The sequence below is a fragment of the Marmota flaviventris genome, chromosome 13 (assembly GCF_047511675.1).
Source record: "Marmota flaviventris isolate mMarFla1 chromosome 13, mMarFla1.hap1, whole genome shotgun sequence".
NCBI classification, from domain to species: domain Eukaryota; kingdom Metazoa; phylum Chordata; class Mammalia; order Rodentia; family Sciuridae; genus Marmota; species Marmota flaviventris.
Genome location: NC_092510.1, coordinates 71,693,979 through 71,712,213, shown reverse-complemented (window position 1 = coordinate 71,712,213; position 18,235 = coordinate 71,693,979). Strand labels below are relative to the sequence as shown.

Sequence of the window (18,235 nt, the reverse complement as noted above, 5' to 3'; positions counted from 1 at the left end):
TGCCCCTCTCTCTGATGCCTGAATTCCTCTACAGCTCCCCCACCTTGGCTTGCACCCTGCTGAGGAGGGGCTCACCCCCACCCAGGGAAGGGCCCTCCCATCCTCCACTGAGTCTCTGCTTAGACAGTTCTGCCTGTTGGCTACACCTATCTATCCTGGCCCTTGGCCCTGAGGCCCTGTGCCCTGGTCTCCATGACAGCTCTCCAAGGATGTGCAGGCAGGTGTCTCACAGGCCTGGACCTCCCCACCTGGCCCCCTGCCATCCATTCACCCATTCCTGAGGTTGGAGGAGCAGGGATGGGGCTCCAAGAGTTGATCTGCTAAGGATTTCTGCTCTCCTTAGATGTCTTGAGGAGCCCTTTTCTTTGAGGAGCCTCACTCCGCAGACCCTTTACACAGGTTACATGCCACATCCCAGCTGAGCATCTCCCTGTTTCAGTAATATCCTATCTTTTTGTAAATGTAGGTTTGGTCCCACAAATCTGCCACAATTGAAGCAACAGGTCTTTGTCACCAGGAAGGAGGGAGGTTCGTAGGGCTAATTTCATTCCCTGGATGGCTGGTCTAGAAGCAAGCCCTGGGACAGGGAGCACGGGAAGACTGCTGGGTGGCCCAGTGGGGAGGGTTGTGCATCGTCCAAGAAGGGGGCGGGGCTCCTGCAGAAAGAGGGGTATCCAGATGGAAGGCATGGGAATCCCAGGTCATTCTCTGCTTTGCCAGGGAGCGGGGCCTTGAGCCCAGGATGGCCTTCATTGGAGGGGTCTGCTCACTGGGGAAGGAGGGAAGACTTCCTGTAGGAGGTGGTTTTGAGGCTGTGTGAGATCCCCAGATGAAAGTTCATTGTGTGTGTCTCCTGTTTTGTAACAAATCATCATGAACTCGTGGTTTTTGTCTTAGGTGTATTAATGGGAGACGTTCCATTACACCCACATGTTTTTTTTTTTTTTTTTTCTTACAGTCTTAGTCAAAAGTTCAAAATCTCTGGGTTAAAACCAAGGTCTGGTTCTTCTGGAGGCTGCAGGGGAGAATGTTGCTCTTCCAGCTCTGCAGGCCGCCCACAGTTCTGGGCTGCAGGCCCCTTCCTCCACCTGCAGAGCTTCAGCAGCACATCCCCAGATGATCAGCAGATGTGATGCCTATTTCTGTCTCACCTCAGTGTCTGACTCCCCGACTTTCCTGCCCCTTGTGAAGACCCTCAGGTTGCACTGGGCCTTCTGGATAATCCAAGGTGGTTTCCCACCTCAGGATCCCTAACGTAAACCTATCTGCAAAACCCTTTCCAGGGAAAGTGACCCAGTCTAGGGATTGGGATGAGAGTGAGTTGGGGGGCCCCTCTGTCTACCCGACTGGTGACTCCTTGGAATTTCTAACACTGTGCAAGTCTGGCCAGCGGGAGAGGAAGCCGAAAACCAAAGCAGCTCCAGCCGCCTCCAGTCACCATCTGGGCCCCTGCAACTGGATCCAGGGTATCCCCCACTACAGTATGGAGTTCTAGGAGATGGCCCCAAGGAGCAAGTGGGGGCCAGGGAAGAAGAGATCATGGCCCCTGGGCTTTCTGCCCTCCTGACAAAGAGCTGCCATATGGAGAGTGGGGGACTGGCATGTTGGGGGACATGGGGGCCTGTTACTTCTACTAGGGTCCCTGCTCCCATATGCCATGTGGGACAGCTGGATACCCACAGCAGGAAGGAAGTTGTCATGAGGGCTCAGTGTGAATGGCTAGGCAGGACTCAGGCCACAGGTCCATCTCCCTGGGCCACAGTGAGGGAGGCAGAATCCCAGGGAACTCCAGTTGCTCCCAGTCCTTGTGTGTCCCCACAAGGGCGCCCACAGAGGATGACAGCACTCTGCAGCTCCCCGCTTCCCTGGGGTCTTGATGGATGTCCAGCTAGTGCAGTCGCTATGCCCCAGGCTGCCTTCAGGTTGGAGTCAGCAGCCAGCCCTGGGACGCTGCTGCCTCGTGTCCCTGCAAGCTGGGCTCAAGTCCTCATGAGCCCTCCAGGCTCAGGACACCAGCCTCCCACATCTAAGGGTGGACAGGTACAGCACACCTGGGCTTGTGCTCCTTCCTGCTCATCCGTCTCGAATAGTTTGGAGACTTTCCAGATGCCGGGCACATGTGGGGTCCTGCAAGCCAAACAAAGCCCTTGAGTCCTGGAGCTCACATGCTGGTGCTGGAGGGATGAGACCACTGTCCCAGTGCCACAGCCAGCTGTATGTCAGGGTCTGGACTCCTGAGCCCAGCTGGGGAGGCCCCCAGAGGACAGTGGCTCATCCCTGGCTGCCATCTCCAGGTCACTGCAGCTCAGCATCCTCCGTTTGTGTCTCTGCTCTTGGTAACTGGGGAGGCAAGAAAAGCCACGTTTCTTCAGGACAGACGTGCAGTGCCATCCAGCAGAGGGAAACTGGGCCTCCCTTTGGGGAGCCTCAGTGTGGATGAGAGGGTCTACACTGATGGAAGCCAGGGCTTCTCCATGGGAATGGAGTTTGGCTCAGGGAACACCAGCATCCGGGAGGCCTCAGGTGTGCTGGTTTCCTGTGGCTGCTCTAACAAATCACCACAAACTGGGGAGCTTCAAACGACAGAAACCTGCTCTTTCCCAGCTCTGGAGGACAGAGGTCCTAAATCAAGAAGCAAGCAGAGCCCTGCCCTCTCTGAAGGCTCCAGGAGAGAGCCCGGATCTCCCTTTGCCTTTTCCCATAAGGACACAACGTTGGATTTTTCCAGGATGAGCTCATCTGGAGATCTGCAAGTTCATTACATCTGCAAGGACCCTTTTTCCAAATCAGGTCACGCTGACAGGTTCTGAGGGTTAGGACTTGGACATGTCTTTTGGGGTCACCATTCAACGGCTGGCTCTGCGCTGTGCACACACAGGGGTCACACACGTGCAGATGGCAGCAAACCGAGCTGCCTGTCTACCCACGGCAATTGCCCGTGGGTAGGAGAGCTAACACATGTTCACTTTGTACTTGCCCTTTAAAAAAATTTTTTTTCGCTTACATTCAGCTCTGATCATAGGTTATTAAGAGCTAACTTACCTGTAGAAATCCAAAAATTAGGTGGCTCTATTTTTTTAAAGGAGAACCCTCCTCAACAAGTGCTCATCAGGTTTGGAAAAGCGGAAATACCACCACAAGGAGAAGTTTCTACAAGAATTTAAGCTGGTGACCCGAATCTTTGAAACCCCCCAGGGCTGTGCAGGGGTGCTTCAATACTTTTAAATTTAAAAAAGCACAGAATATGGACAGATGAGATTTCTAAATACTCTCCTAGAACCACAGGCATTGGTGAAGAAAGAGGAAGCCCCTCCACAGCATCCCAACCAGCTCCTGCTTGCACACTTCTGATGACGGGGAGCTCACTCCCTAACAAGGTCCCTTCTCCATTCTCACAAAGATTTTGTTTGTTTCCTCTCTTTGGGCCAAAATATGCTTTCCGGAGCCATCTACCTGTTGGTTCCCCCACTGCCACGAGGATGCCCAGAGCCACGCCCCTCTTCTCCCCCATGACAGCTCTTCCATGTTTGAAGTCAGCCATCACTTCCTGCCTTGGTCTTCTCTTCTCCAGGCTAATTTTTTAATTAGTTTAAATTAATGGTGGTTCCTGGGGAGCTCCAGGCCCAGTAAAAGTGACCTGAATTATTCAAAGATTTGAGTGTTTCAAATGCCTGTTTATCCTAATTAGCATCTTAACGACATCGGTGCCCTCTGCCTCTAACGAGCGACATTTTAACACGTTCCATATTTTAATGGATTTTACTTGAATGAACTATTTAATCAAGTGAAGACACATTTCATGAATGAATAGAAGTAAATCTATAATTACACGCTTTAGTCAGGTAAGAGGAGTGACATTTGCACAATCCAAGGCTATATATAGCCAGTGCATTTGAATGACAAAGTAGGTTACCTCGGCTTCCATAGGAGAGCTGGGAATTGCGCTGCTCTCAGGTTCATCTTGTAACCTAATTAGAATTTTCAAAGAGTTGTAAAGTGCATTTGGCACAGTCCTGGTTCTCTCCATCTTCACTGGAATCTTGGCCTTTCTGGATGATTCCTCGGCTGGCACAGTGGCCTGGTTAGGGAAGGTGTCTGTGGAACTGCTGGCCACAGAAACCCGAGTGTCTCAGGGTCTGACGCTCCCCCAGCCTCGGGTCACTGGCTCTGAGCTTCATTTGCTCATTGGAATCTTTCCTGCCCTAGACATGTGGTCTGGACGTGGTCACTTGTAGCTATAATAATATTTGGCTACTCTCTCCTCCCTTTCCTACTTTCTCTCTCCTGTCCTTCTCCTTTCTGCCTTCGGACATAGCTGGGACTCACTCTGGATCCTAGGGGCCAGGAGATGAAGGACCTTGGATTCAAGATGAGGTGCCCCCATTGGGTGGGGCAGGAGAGGGCAGAGGAGGAGTCCCAGCTGCAAAGGAAAGATGGTGCCCTGGATCTGGAGAAGGTGGGGCCAGGTGACTTGGGATGTTTAGGCAGACTGCCCCACCCCACCCCCTGTCATAGTTCTGTTGCACATGGGAATCACCTGGAGAGATCTAAGACCACTAGCACCTAGGTCCTGTCCCGAGATTCTGATGGGTTCAGTCAGAGGTTGAGGAGGCTCCAGGGCATCCCCAGGTGATTCCCAGAGGCAGCCCAGCAGTCTTCAGGCAACGGGGGTTGGGGGGCCCTGGCCAGCATCTTCCCACAGCCTCAGGGAAGAGCTTGTGTCCAAGCCACTGCATTCAGCTACTCTTCCATTCCTCATCCATGGAAACTGGGTGACAAGAGAGATTTGTTTCAAGCTGCTAAGTTTTGGAATAATTTATTACGCAGCAGTGGAAGATGGATACAGCTTATGAGTTACCCTGAATACAATTCTTGCTACTCTACCATCCTCTCCTCATCTAGCTTCCAGAATCTCTCTCTTGGACAACTTTCGTAGCCTTCCTGTCACTGCCTCCCTGCTCTTTCCATGTCCCTGTCCCCCATCAGTCCTAGAAGCCTGAGTTACCATTTCAAAACAGGCTCTGATCATGTACCCCCTTCACTTGACAACCCATAGTGGCTCTCCATTGTACTTATGAATCTACAATATGAATTGTGAGGTCTAATTGATCTACAATATGAATTGTGAGGTCTAATTGGTCTGCCCCTGTTCACCTCTCATTTCTCATTTCATTCCATTATCTCTTCACAACCCCTCTTTTAGGATCTGCTTTAACCCAAGTGTGAAATTGCTTAGCTTCCCTACCAGCTTCTGACACAGGACCTTTGCACATGCAGTTTGTCAGGCTGGAATCCTTTGCCCTGTTCTACCTCTTGGCCTGGGTCTGACTCTAGTACAGCCTCTGCCAGAAGCATGGCCCTGAACTCAAGAGCCTTTATCTCGGTGGATACTGATACATTCACCAGGGAAGCCATTTGATTAATGTCTCTCACCCTTACTAAAGATCCAGGACAATGAGTAAATAGTATTGCTCAACATTAGAGGCCTTAATACCACCTCACACAGTGCCAGCATCATGGGGCAGCTGCATTCAATGGCAAGCTGCAGGCTTCAGAGCTGGGGACTTTACAGGTGAAGCAGCACTGTGGCCTGCTCTGGCATGCTGACCCGCCTCCCTGACAGATGGGACATGCACTAGGCTTAACGTGGACCACAAGGACTCATTTATGCTGAGTGAGGACGTTCTTCCAATGGTCCTTTCACCCCCTCCACCCATTTCCTGAGGCCATTGCTCTCCACCTCTCCCTCTGCCTTCCCCTTCCTCCTCCAAACTCTCGCTCCTGGCTATGCCGCTGGAGCATGGGGAAAGCCTAGCTGTGTGTCCCCCTGGCCAGTGTGTAGATGCATCCAGTCAGCTGGAAGAACGAGGCCATTGGGATGACTTCATTGGAGTGACAGCTCCCTGTCAACCTCCTCACCTACTGCCTGACTGAGCCGAGGGAGGTGTTGTGCAGATGCAGAGATGACCTGGTGTGCTTGCTCTGCTCGCCGGGGCAGGGCTGTCCCCACAGCTCCTGGCTTTCCCTGATTCTTCTTGGCTCTTGTTTTCTTTCAAAATGTTGGCCTTTCCCTAGAGTTTGAAGTCTGAGCTCAAATGTTAACATTCTTGCCTTTGGATCTTCATTGGCAAACTGCTATAAGACATTGGCTCCATTAAACAAAGAGAGTCCTGCAGTTCCAGAAGAACTAGGTGTTTGCAAGTTGACTCAGTCTTCCATCATAGCACTGAGGGATTCTTATATCCAAATGGGGGTGTGGATTTCCCTTGTGATGAAGATCAGTTACATTATTTCTTTCCCATGATTTGGTTATTTTAAAATGCCATTTATTGCCGATGTCCTCCATTTGTTTTCCCTAAAATGTCCATTAAAATAAATATTCAAGCTGAGGCAGACCCTCAGTGCTAAAATGTTGGGCGGTGAGTGGCTGATTGTGCTGACCATCTGTTCTGACCTGTTCCGGCTCACTGGGCCTCAGAACCCTCCACATCTGGCAGGGTCCAGAAGAGCCAGCCTGGGAGCGTGGGAAGAGCGCTGGACGGGGAGTCACCCCTCAGTTTCCTCAACTGTGAAATTAGGGGCGGGATGAGACAGCCTCTAGAGTGCTTTTTGTGTATTTGTTTTGAGTCCTGATGGCCTGTAAAATATGCCACTCTACCACATCGACAACACAGCCGCTGCGCACCCACCAACGCACTCACATGGACACCCCAGGCCACCGACGGCCCGGATGCCTGCGGGTCCGCCTGGATATGATTATTCTAACTTCTAAAGCAGCGTGTAGAGCTTTAGGATTTCCAAAGCCATTCTACAGGGTCTCCGCTGGGTCTTGAACCAACCTGTGAGTTACTTGTTACAGTGTCCCCATTTTTCAGCTGAAAAAACTGAGACTCAAGAGAAGCCCAATAGTTTCCTTCCCTGTGTGCGCCACGCAGGTGGAGCGCCTGGGCTTGACTGCGCCTGCGCGTTGCCGCCTGTTGGGCATGCGCATGCGTGCTGCAGGTTCAGGCTGCCCTTGCTCCACCACACCCTCAGGGTAGAAAACGGGTCTTGGGACCCCCACCTGCATCCGAAAAGGATCCAAGCAACAGAAATCAACTCTAATGACAAAGTTAACTTAAAAAAAATAATAAAAATAAACTAGTTCCCAGTCTTCCATCAAAATCGAGGTAGAAACCTCAGATGGACAAGGTTCACTCTGACCGTGGCAGTTTCTTTTTACAAAACATTTATCACAAAGTACTTCAAGGATTCAGAAAAGCACAGAATAAAATAAGCACCCAGGGACTACTAGCTGGAATTAATAAATGTTCACATTTGGCTCCGTTTGCTTCGTAGATCTTGAAAGAAAGAGAATATGGCAGCTCCCACTGACATCCCCTTTGTAATCCCTCCTTGGCGGTGGCTTCCTGGTGACCAGTGACATTTAGGGCCAGGCTATTCAAAACACTTTGATATATGTATGAGAAGGATCTGCTGACTGTTGAAATAAGAAGAGCTTTTTTATTGTGGTAAAATATGCATAACATAAAATTTACCATTTTGAGCATTTGTAAGTGTACAGTCCTCTCAAGTTCATTGACATTGTTATGCAACGATCATCATTATCCAGCTCCAGAACTTTTTCATCATCCCAAACTGAAATTTTGTAGCTGTTTAACACCAGCTCCCCTCTCCCTCCTGTCCCCATCCCCCCCAGGTCGTTTGTGACTATTCCTCATGCTTCATATAATTGGAACCATACAATAGTTGCCTTTTTGTTTCTGCCTTTTTTCTAGGTTCATCCAAGATGGAGTATGTAACAGGATTTAATTATTTTTTTTAAGACTGAACAATGCTCCACTATATATGTATACCACCATTTGTTTACTTCCATCCATCCATAAACACTCCAGTTATTTCTACCTTTTGGCTACTGTGAATAATGCATGAAGAACATGTGTATACAAATACCTGTTCAAGTCCCTGCTATCTGTTTTAGGGTGTATACCCAGAAATGGACCCTCTGTGTTTTCATCAGCTTTGTGTCACGCTGTGACAAAAGACCTGGCAAGAACAACTTAGAAGAGAAAAAGGTTATTTGGGCTCATGGTTTCAGAGTTTCAACTCCATAGCTCTGGGCCAAGATGAGGCAGAACATCATGGCTGAAGGATTTGGAGGTGGAAGGCAGCTGAGAACATAGCAAGAAGAAAGTAGAGAGAGCCCCACTCATCAGGAATAAAATATCAACCCCAAAGACCTGCCCCTCAGGGGCCTGCTTCCTGCAGGCACTTTACCTACCTACCTACCTACCTACAGTTACCACCCAATAATCCATTCAAATTATTGATCTGTCAAGTGGATTCATCCACTGATGGGGTTGCAGCTCTCATGAGCTCATCGTTCCACCTCTGTGCATGCCTGCATTGTCACACACAACTTTAGGATGGTGCCTCATATTCAAACCATAACACTGTAGCGATTCTGTGCTTCCTTTCTGAGGAGCTGCCACCCTGTTTTCTGGAAAGCAGAGCCTCTGGACATTCCCAGTAGCAGGTCACAGGGTCCCACCTACTCCACATCCTCACAAACACTTTTGGTTTCTGTTTTTGATAATAACCATCCTAATGTGGGTGGACAAGAGTGCTTGTAAGGTTCACCTTCTCACAGAAGAAGAAACAGGGGCCCAGGGAAGGGGTGGTGGGGGAGGAGGTCACACAGGGGGGCCAAGACCCTGAGAGAGTCAATGTCAGGGCAGGACCTGGAAGCTGGGCCCCTGACCCCACCTGTTTTTTCTCCTAAAACAGCCCAGTTTCCTTTGCTAAGTGTCTAAGGGTGCACAGCCGTGGCTGCGGGCCAAACACAGACCCAGGTTTATTCAGTTTAATTCTTAAAATATTATTTTAAATGTGGTATTTTATATTGCAAATGCCTAGATTTCTGATTTCTCCCTCCAAAAAGAGTGCGATCCTGGGCCCGGGTTCTAGAATGGCAGCTGAGTAGCAAACTGTGATCTTCAGAGGACAAGTGGCCCCTAGTCCCATCACTCCCTAAGGTCCTCCTGTGCTGGCTCTGGTGGCCCTGCAGTTTGAGCCTTCTGCTTTCCAAGCACATAGCTGTCCTCTATTCTGCCCTGTCTCTCTGAATGTCTTGACTATCTACCAGAAAAGTGAAGTCATTACAAATCGGGGGGCTCAGTGGTAAAGCACTTGCTTAGCATCCATGAGGCCCTGGTTCATCCTGGTTTCTTCTGGCCTCTCTCTCTCTCTCTCTCTCTCTCACACACACACACACACACACACACACACACACACAAATGCTAATATATAATGCAAAATGTAAACATGTAGACAAAGACACGACTGTGTATCCTGACTTGAAGATGGGGTGAGGTGGAGGGGGAGGCCGGCCAGGCCCTCTCCTAGCCTTACCTCCCAGGAACCCAGGGGCAGCCTTAGCAGGCTGCGTCCCTGTCTGGCCTCCTCCTATCAGTGTGTCGGTTGCAGGGTGGATATTCCCTTCCTGTCGTCAGTGGAATGGAGAAAGTTGCTTTGCCCACTCAAGTCACTTCCCCAGAACAAGCCCCTGCCCTGGCCCTTGCAGAGGCCGCCAGCATATCCACCTCTGTTTTCTCTTTGCTGACAGGTGAGGAACGACCTGACCGGGGTTCTGTATGGTGAGGACATTGAGATTTCCGACACTGAGAGCTTCTCCAATGATCCCTGCACCAGCGTCAAAAAGCTTAAGGTAGGTGCAGCTGATCACGGCCTGAGTGACAGGCCAGTGGCCGTGCTCCTGGGGTTTCCCAAATCTTGAAGGAGCCTCAGGTTTGATCTGGGCCTCAAGTTCTTGCCAACTTAGCATCTCAGACCTGGGAGAAGCTCCCTGGAGCTGGTATCCCTGGGCTTCCCCCTTACTTGGTGTCCAGCACAAGCCAAGGATGCTCAGTGCCAGGTTCATCACCCTGCAGAGCTTCGACAGTGATCTCCCCTATCAGCCTGGCCATAGGACAAGCAGGGTACAAGTTATTATCATCTCTGTTTTGAAATGGCTTAGAGCGAGAAACTCCAGCCTAAAGCTACCCCAAGGAAGTATTATTGTCAGGACTGCAAGCCCAGACTCCTGACCCCCATCTTGTGACAGTCACGCTAGGAACAGAAAGGGTCAATTAGAAGTTTCGATGGTTATAAGTAAATGTCTAACTTTCATCTGTCCATCTGTTCCACAAACTCTCTCAAACACCTTTCATGTGCCAGACCCTCTCCTGGGCTCAAGGACACCATCAAACCTGTTCTTGTGCTCAGGTTGCTCACAACATGGTGAGGAAGACAGGCAGCTCTCAGGGGAAACTGGAACAAAGGGACCTGGGAACACAGGCAGGAAGTGACTCATCCCACCTGGGGAGAGGGTTCAGAGAAGTTCCAAAGAAGTGACAATATTCCAGCCAGGCCACAGAATGTGCAGGATCCCCACCTGCAGGAGTAGATAGGGATAGGGGACACAGATCAGGGGACAGGTTGGTGTGCTCATATGCCTGGGAGCAGAGGGGACTCCAGCCTGCAGGGTCAGGGGAGAGGTGGAGGGAAGCAGGATAGAGTTTGCAGGCTGTCCCCAGGAGCCTTGACCACCAAGCTAAGAAGCTGGGTCTTTTCTCCTGAGCTCAGTGGAAAGCTGTGAGGTTCACAGAGACACAGGCAGAGCTGCCTGACCTTCATGCTCACATGTAAAGTCACTGGTTTGGAGATCTCAGAGACCTGTTGCTGATGTGACCCTTCTGATTGGGGGAGTCCCAGGTTCACCAGACAGGGCAGACAGCAGTTTCAAACCATTGCTTCCAAATCCCTCAGTTCATAGACGTACCAATTGTTCACCTCCTCCAGGGTGGACATGGAGCCTGAGGGTCACATATCAGTCCTGGGAGCCTCTGCAGGTGGGGAAACAGCAGCCAGGGGAAGGCCCACAGCCAGCCAGTTGGGTAGAGTGGGATCTGTCCAAAGTCTGCCCCCTGCAGTGTCACAGGCTGGCTGTAGGGTGTGAGGGTCCAGTTGGCTGTGTGGGGTCTGCGGGATGCAGGGCTGGGTGGTGGTGGTGGTAGGAGGGGCCTGCGCTGTGCTGACATTCTCCTGCTACATGCAGGGCATCTCCCAGGGCAGCACTTGAAATAGCTCCCTGGCTGCAGAGCCCCAGCAGAGTTCTGAGGGCTTTCAAGTTTAAAGGGCCTTTGTGGATAGAGCAGAGGTACTAGTTGAAAGTCTGCAAGAAATTGGGGGTGGATCTGGGCGCTCTGCTCATCCACCAACCTGCTACAAAAGAAAGAGGAGAGACGATAATGAGAGGAAAACAGCAGCTGAAATGGATGGCCTTTCCGTTTCTCAGAGCACCGAGGAGGGCCAGCCCCTTGCAGCACCCTTGACCTTCACTGCCTCTCCTAGGCCTCCCCAAACCCCGTGACAGAGGGAATCTTTGTAATCCATTTCATAGATGGGGACTTGAGGGTCAGAGTGGTTAAGGAACTATCTACCCCAAGACACCCCGTGGGAAGCATTGGCTACAATTCAAACCAGATCTGGGGATGCCACCGCCTGGCTGTCCCCACCCCCCTGGAGAATGATGGCTTTGAGAAAGGATTCCCACATTATATAAGTCCCAGGGCAGGGCGGGCACAGAATGCATGGAGGTCCCCTCTGTGGGGAGGGCTGTCCCCCAAGGCACAGGTATGGATCCTTGTATCTTCCATGAGTCTGTTCATTTGTCCCCTCCTCCCAGAGGCCTCCTTTGACTCTTTATTTAAATTCTTAGCTGAGCACGATGGCGCACACCTATAATTCCAACAGCTTGGGAGGCTGAGACAGGAGGATTGTCAGGTTCAAAGCCAGCCTTAGCCATTTAGCAAGACCGTAAAGCAACGTAGCAAGACCCTGTCTCAAAATAAAAAGGGCTGGGGATGTGGCCCCGTGATTAAGTGCCCCTAAATTCAATCCCTGTTACCCCCTAAAATAATAATAATTACATTAAATTGAAATCCCTGTTCTTCACGGATCCCATTTCCCCTTTCTGCTCATTTTCTCCATTTCATGAGCTGACATCTGTATTTGTTTCCTGGGCCTGTCCTAAGGAAGTGCCACAAACTAGGGGGCTTAAAGTAACACAAATTGATTCTCTCACAGTTCTAGAGACCAGGGACAGGCAGGGCCATGCCCTCTCTGGGGCTCCTCCACACCTTTCTCTTAGCTTCTGTGTCCCTGGGTCCTTAGGTCATAAAGGTGTGACTCCAGTACCTGCTTCTCATCGCCCCTCCCATCTCTTCACCTCGTCCTTTTAGTAGGACACCTGTTGTGTTGGATTAAGAGCCCACCCCATTCCAGTATGGCCTCACCTAACTCATCACATCTGCAGTCACCTTGTTTTCAAATAAGGTCACATTCTGAGGTCCTGGGGTTAGTACTTCAACGGATCTTTTGGGGGCACACAGTTCAACCTGCGACAACCTCTGACAGGCTGTCCATTCCGTCCCACTGCTTAGCTCCTGTCTCCTCCCATTAGAAGGGAAGCCCCGAAGCAGAAGTTTTTGTCTATATAGATCACTGTTTGATTTCTCATCCCCTGGAGCCAAACCCAATTTGCTCAACAATTTGTGGTGTGCGCTTGGATGAAATGCTAAGTCAGGATGGACAGAATGAATACTCAGGAACAGAGAAAAGGCAGTCGGTTCTGGAAAGCTCCAAAGAAAAGCTAGTCTCAGATCCATTGTGGGTAAGTTAGAGAAGGAGGTACAGAGGGCAAGGAAGAAAGGAGGTATCAGATAGCAGAACAGGAGCCTGCATCGGAGGCCGTAGAGAGCGGAGCGAATGCCAGGAAAAATCAAAATCAATAATGTGGAGGACGAACTCGAGATGCCTTCCCCATGTTCAGAGGAAATGGCCAAAGAGATCAATCCAATGAGAGAAAAGATACAGTTATGGATACTGGAGAAGGGAGATCCTAAGGGGGAACCAGGACACGCAGAACAGAACCAAGATCAAAAACAAAATAGGCAGCCCAGGAGCAGCAAGCACACCCAGCCCCCAGAGTTTAATTTCTAATCCCCGGTAAGAAGAACAGGGCTACTTAGAGAAATGACTGACCCTGTGGGGCAGGACGGCTGCAAGATGATGCTGGAGCATCTCGTGGCATCAGGAAGTGGGGCAGGGCTCAAAACAGCAATGCGCCCCAGTGGGCTACGTCAAGGGAGCACAAGGGCCAACTAAGGTGCTTCCAAAGGCCAAGGCTGGGACACCTGACCAATGAAGGAGGGAAGAATTGGAATATAACCCAAAGTATAAGCCAAATATCCACGAGCCCATGCTTGTATAATTGACAAATAACTGGAAGAGAATAGAAAAATGTCTGCAGTAGAATTCCAAGAGACTTAAAAGAGTCCTCATGCTCCAAGGAATCAGGCTATAACTACCCACTTCTTGCTACTTCCTTCCAAAGAGCACAGTATAAAAAGGAGAATCTACTGCAGAGGAACCAGACTCACACTATCTCAGACCTCAATGTCAACATCGACAGTGATAGGGCATGTCACCAGCACCCTTGATGTGACAGGATGACAATAGCACACGCTACCCTTCCTCTCCCAAGGCCACGGCTGCAGTCTAGCATGAGAAAAGCACCAGCAGATTCTAGTGGAAAGCTAGTCTACAAAACACCTGGCCAGCTGTCCTCTATGCTGTCTAAGTTGTCAAAAAGTCGGGGCTGTCAGAGCCAAGAGGAGGCTAAGGAGGCACATCAACTAATATCCACAGTATCCCAGATGGATCCAGGACCAGCAAAAGACATGAGAGGAAAAAAAAAAAAACTAAGGAAGTTTGATTAAAAGATGGGCTTGAGCTAATAACAATGCATGAATGCTGGTTCATTCATTGTAACATGGGTACCATGTTACATGAGACGGCTAAGAGTGGGGAAAACTGGATGAGCCATTTTTCTATAAATCAAAGTGTATCCTCAAAGAAAAATTTATTTTTTATAGGAAACAAACTTAAGGGGGCTGAAGACAGACCTGTTAGGTGGGATCATATGAATATTTGACCATTTAAAAACTACACAGTCAACAATTTTACATAGGAAAGCGAAGGCCATGTGAACAAACTAGCTGACCTCTCTCTGCATTCTAGCAGAATTGGTAACAAAACGAGACATATCTATGCACATTTTGGCAAATGTTTTGATATATAAATTGTAAGGGGAAATCCTACAGATATCTAGCCCAGAAAAAAAAAAAAAAAAAGGCTTTCCAGAAAAGATGCAAAAACCAGCGATGTCCCAGATTGAAGGCTGTTCTCGAGGTTAAGCCCAAGGCTCATGTCAGCCGGCTGAGAGCAATGGCGCATTTCATAGCCAGGGTCACGAAAGGAATGGCCAAGCAGGGACCACGGAGCTGTGGAAAAAGAACTGTCTACATATCTGTTACAAAAGTGCATACAGATGCAAAAGGTACCTATAATTTTTAGAGATGAAGCCAAAATTGAGAGTGTAATAACAATAACTGAGATATAAAAATCCAAATTATATTACAGAACCTAACAAGTAGGTAAATAAAAAAAGATGGGTGCTCGACTCCTGATCTAAACCAGGAGAGGGACCCCCAAAGAGACCATTTGTTCATGAGCTTCCTAATTAGAGAAGGAGCTGGGGCGCAGCTAACTAACACGTGGCCCTGGGTTCCATCCTCAGCTCAGCAAAAATTTAAACTAAAACAAAAACATAAGAGAAACATACGCTAAGGAGCATTTTGAATGATGTGACAGTAAATATACTGTCAAGTAAACAGAACCAGAAGCTTTTGAAATAATGAAGAAAAAAGCAAAGAATATTCAATCTATGTATTGAAAAACAGCACACGTGAAAAATCAGTAAACTTAAAACAGATAATTGCAGACTAAATATAGTGATTCTGATCAGAAATTCAAATAGGCCAAACACATTATTAAAAAGCAAGAACTTTCAGATTACAAATTATTTAAAATAAGCCCAATAATCTTGAATTTTATTTTACTTGATTTATTTAAAAAATTTTTTTAAATTATTGATAAATCTTTATTTTGTTTATTTACATGCAGTGTTGAGAATCAAAGCTAGTACCTCACTCATACCAGGCAAGTGCATTACCGCTGAGCCCCAGCCCCAGCCCCTCAGCATTTTGAAAAACTTTTTACAACAGACAAAATAGGTGATGCACAGAGGTTAAAGGTCAAAGGTTAGGTAAAAGTCTATTGAACAAATCACAGTGCGGTGAGACTCCCATTCATAAGGGACCAAAGAGAAGCCAAGGTACAGGCATTCAGCAGGATTAAGGAGAGTCCTTTTCTATAGATAAGGATACCCCCTGCTGTGAGAATAATAGGCTCGGGGACCATTACTTCTCGCTGAAATAAATAAAGAAAAGCCTGTTGGAAATACAAAGAGGATTTGGCAGGAACACAATAGTGTTGGGGGACATCACATCTCTACCTCAGACTTGGACACCCAGGCAAAAATCAGTCAGAACACAGAAGACCTGAATACTGATATTAAAAAGGCTGATTTACAGGTAGGTATCAAAGTTCATATCAAAAAAGTCAGGAAATAAAACCATCTTTGTGCCAGGAAGCCCCAAGCATTTTGACCTCATTCTAGGCAGGTCCTAAACCAGGGGCTGTAGGATCTGTTGCCAGGCAGGGCTGGGAAGCGCCCCCTGCAGAGGCCAAGAACTGGGCCTGTGGTATGAGCTCCAGGTTGGGGACTTCCCTCTGCCGGATTTGCTTGCTTCATCTTCCTTTCCTGAAGTGGCCCCCATCCCCCACTAGTATTTTCATTTTTGATTGTTTTGGTAGGTCATTATTTCAGACCCAGGCATCCATAGGCCCTTATTTCTGGAACAGAGACATGAGGGGCAATTTCCCCAGGTCAGTGCAGGTTTGTGGAGGCTAAATACTTTTGTGGAAAGAATAGGATTTTTTTTTAAATGCTATTAGAGTCGGGTGCGGTATCACATGCCTATAATCCCAGCAGCTTGGGAGGCTGAGGCAGGAGGATCACAAGTTTAAAGCCAGCCTCAGCCATGGTGAGGCATTAAGCAACTCAGAGAGTTCCTATCTCTAAATAAAATACAAAATAGGGCTGGAGCTATGGCTCCGTGGTCAAGTGCCCCTGAATTCAATCCCTGGTGGCCCTCTCCCTATCCCAAAATGCTATTAGAAAATAAAACACTGATTCAAAACCCACACTGACCAAATGAATGCCTTACAGAATCTTGAGGTAGACACCATTGAGTCAGAGAGCTTTGTTAGATACAAGAGCCCTTCCCCACCCACTCCCAGTCCCAGCACCCTCACCCACCTTTAGTAGTAGTACCCCTGATTTACAGTAGTCACATTCTTTTCATTTTTGTGGTTTTGTTTTTGTTTTCAGTTTGTTCGTATGGCATAAGAAGTACTATTCTTGCTACCCCCACCCTTTTTTTATTGGAATAAAATATACATAACAAAATTTACCATTTAACCTTTTTTTTTTTTTTTTTTTGGTGGTATGGTGATTGAACCCAAGTGTGCTTTACCATTAAGCTATACCCCTAGCCCTTTTTTAAAATTTTATTTTGAGACAAGATCTTACTAAGTTGCCCAGGCTAAACTTGCAATCCTCCTGCCTCAGCCTCCTAAATTGCTGGAATTCTAGGCATGCACCACTACACTTGGCTCCTTTTAACCATTTTTAACAAAGCACTCACTCAATTCAGTGACATTAAATACAACCCCCTTAATTTCCACTTCCAGACTTTCCTCATTATCCCAAACAGAAATTCAGCACAGGGGCTTTTGCATCAAGTGGACCCTGGGTTTAAGTCCTATCCCTGCCTCAGTGTCCTCTGTTCAAAGACCCTAGAACATTCATGGACCAGGGCTGTGTGAGGGTCCCTATGTGCAGAGTGTGGCTCTCACAGGCTGATGGATGTTCTATTGGAAACCTGGGAAACAGTGGAACAGAAAAAAACCACTCAACAATAAAATTATGGAACTCAAGGTTAGGACTCCCTATCTTTTAATGAATATATTAAAATAACAACAAAAGCCTTTAAAAACCCATGCTTTGGGACATGAAGCAAAGCTGGGAGATTGTGAGCAATTTGTGTATGCTCTCTGAGCCCACAGAACTCCCATTTTGAAGATGCATTTACCAGAGGAGGGAGGAGCCCAAAGCTTTTCTCTCTTTCCCTTCTTATCCGTGTGTTCTCCTACCCTCACAGATGCTTCAACAACAATGAATGACACTTTTAGCCTCTGCTTTGTTCCTGAAGATTTATTAATTCATTTAATCCTCATGATAACTCTACAATAACCGTCAGCAAATGGTGGCTCATGGGCCAAATGGGGTCCACCATTTGGTTTTACAAATAAAGTTTTATTGGAACACATTCATTGACTACATTGATTTTGGCTGCGTTTGTGCTACAGCAGCAGAACTGAGTATCTGCAACAAAGATTCTATGGCCTATGAAACCTGAAGTATTTTCTACCCGGCCCTTTATAGAAATGTTTGCCACCATCTGTCCTAAAGGAAGGTACTGCTATCTCCACTTTACACATAGAGAAACCGAAGCTCAGGCAAGTTTAACAACTTTCCCAAGGCCACACAGTGGATAAGTGCATGGGCTGAGATGGCAGGCCTGCTCTGGAGCTGCAGACTGACTCTGAACCCCCACAGCGGGCTCCTGCTTCATGCCCACCCCATCCTCAGTTAGCAATGAGATCCCTCCACAGCCTCTGGACATCTCAGGAGTTTGTCCATAGATCAAAAATTTAAAATAACCCCTTCTTCCTAGGCCTTCTTGGCAATAAAACAGGAATGAGGTAGCTTTGCAGCTTACACACTGACCCTCGGTGGACAGGTGTGCCTAGGAAGGGCAGGCAGAAAGACCCAGGCTGGATAGAAAGCCCTTATATTCCTTTTGCTTCCTGAGCCATGTTTGAGCTCCAGAATGTCATCATGGGACCAGGAAAATGGAGCCAACCTTTCCACTCTGAAAAGAAGGGATAAGGAAAACTGCCTCTACCACTCAGAGGTGCATCATTTTTCTTTTTGAGTGAGTCACAAAAAAGCCCAATTCACTGCCAGTATCACTGGGATTCTTATGGCTCAAATGGCACAATAAGGACACAGCTTTGACCAGAAAATCAGCCCAGTTGGTCAGCAGTGATAGAGAGGGTCCTGGAACCCAAGTGGAGAGGAAAG

General features: G+C 48.2%; 1 protein-coding gene across 1 annotated transcript in view; it reads left to right on the top strand.

The window, feature by feature from the left end:
* Window positions 1-18,235, top strand: part of Gabbr2 (gamma-aminobutyric acid type B receptor subunit 2) — a 351,347-nt gene that overhangs the window by 172,579 nt on the left and 160,533 nt on the right. The window contains exon 4 of the mRNA XM_027931027.2: window positions 9,626-9,727. Within this exon, the coding sequence (XP_027786828.1) occupies window positions 9,626-9,727 (102 nt within the window). The remainder of the gene's footprint in view (window positions 1-9,625; window positions 9,728-18,235) is intronic.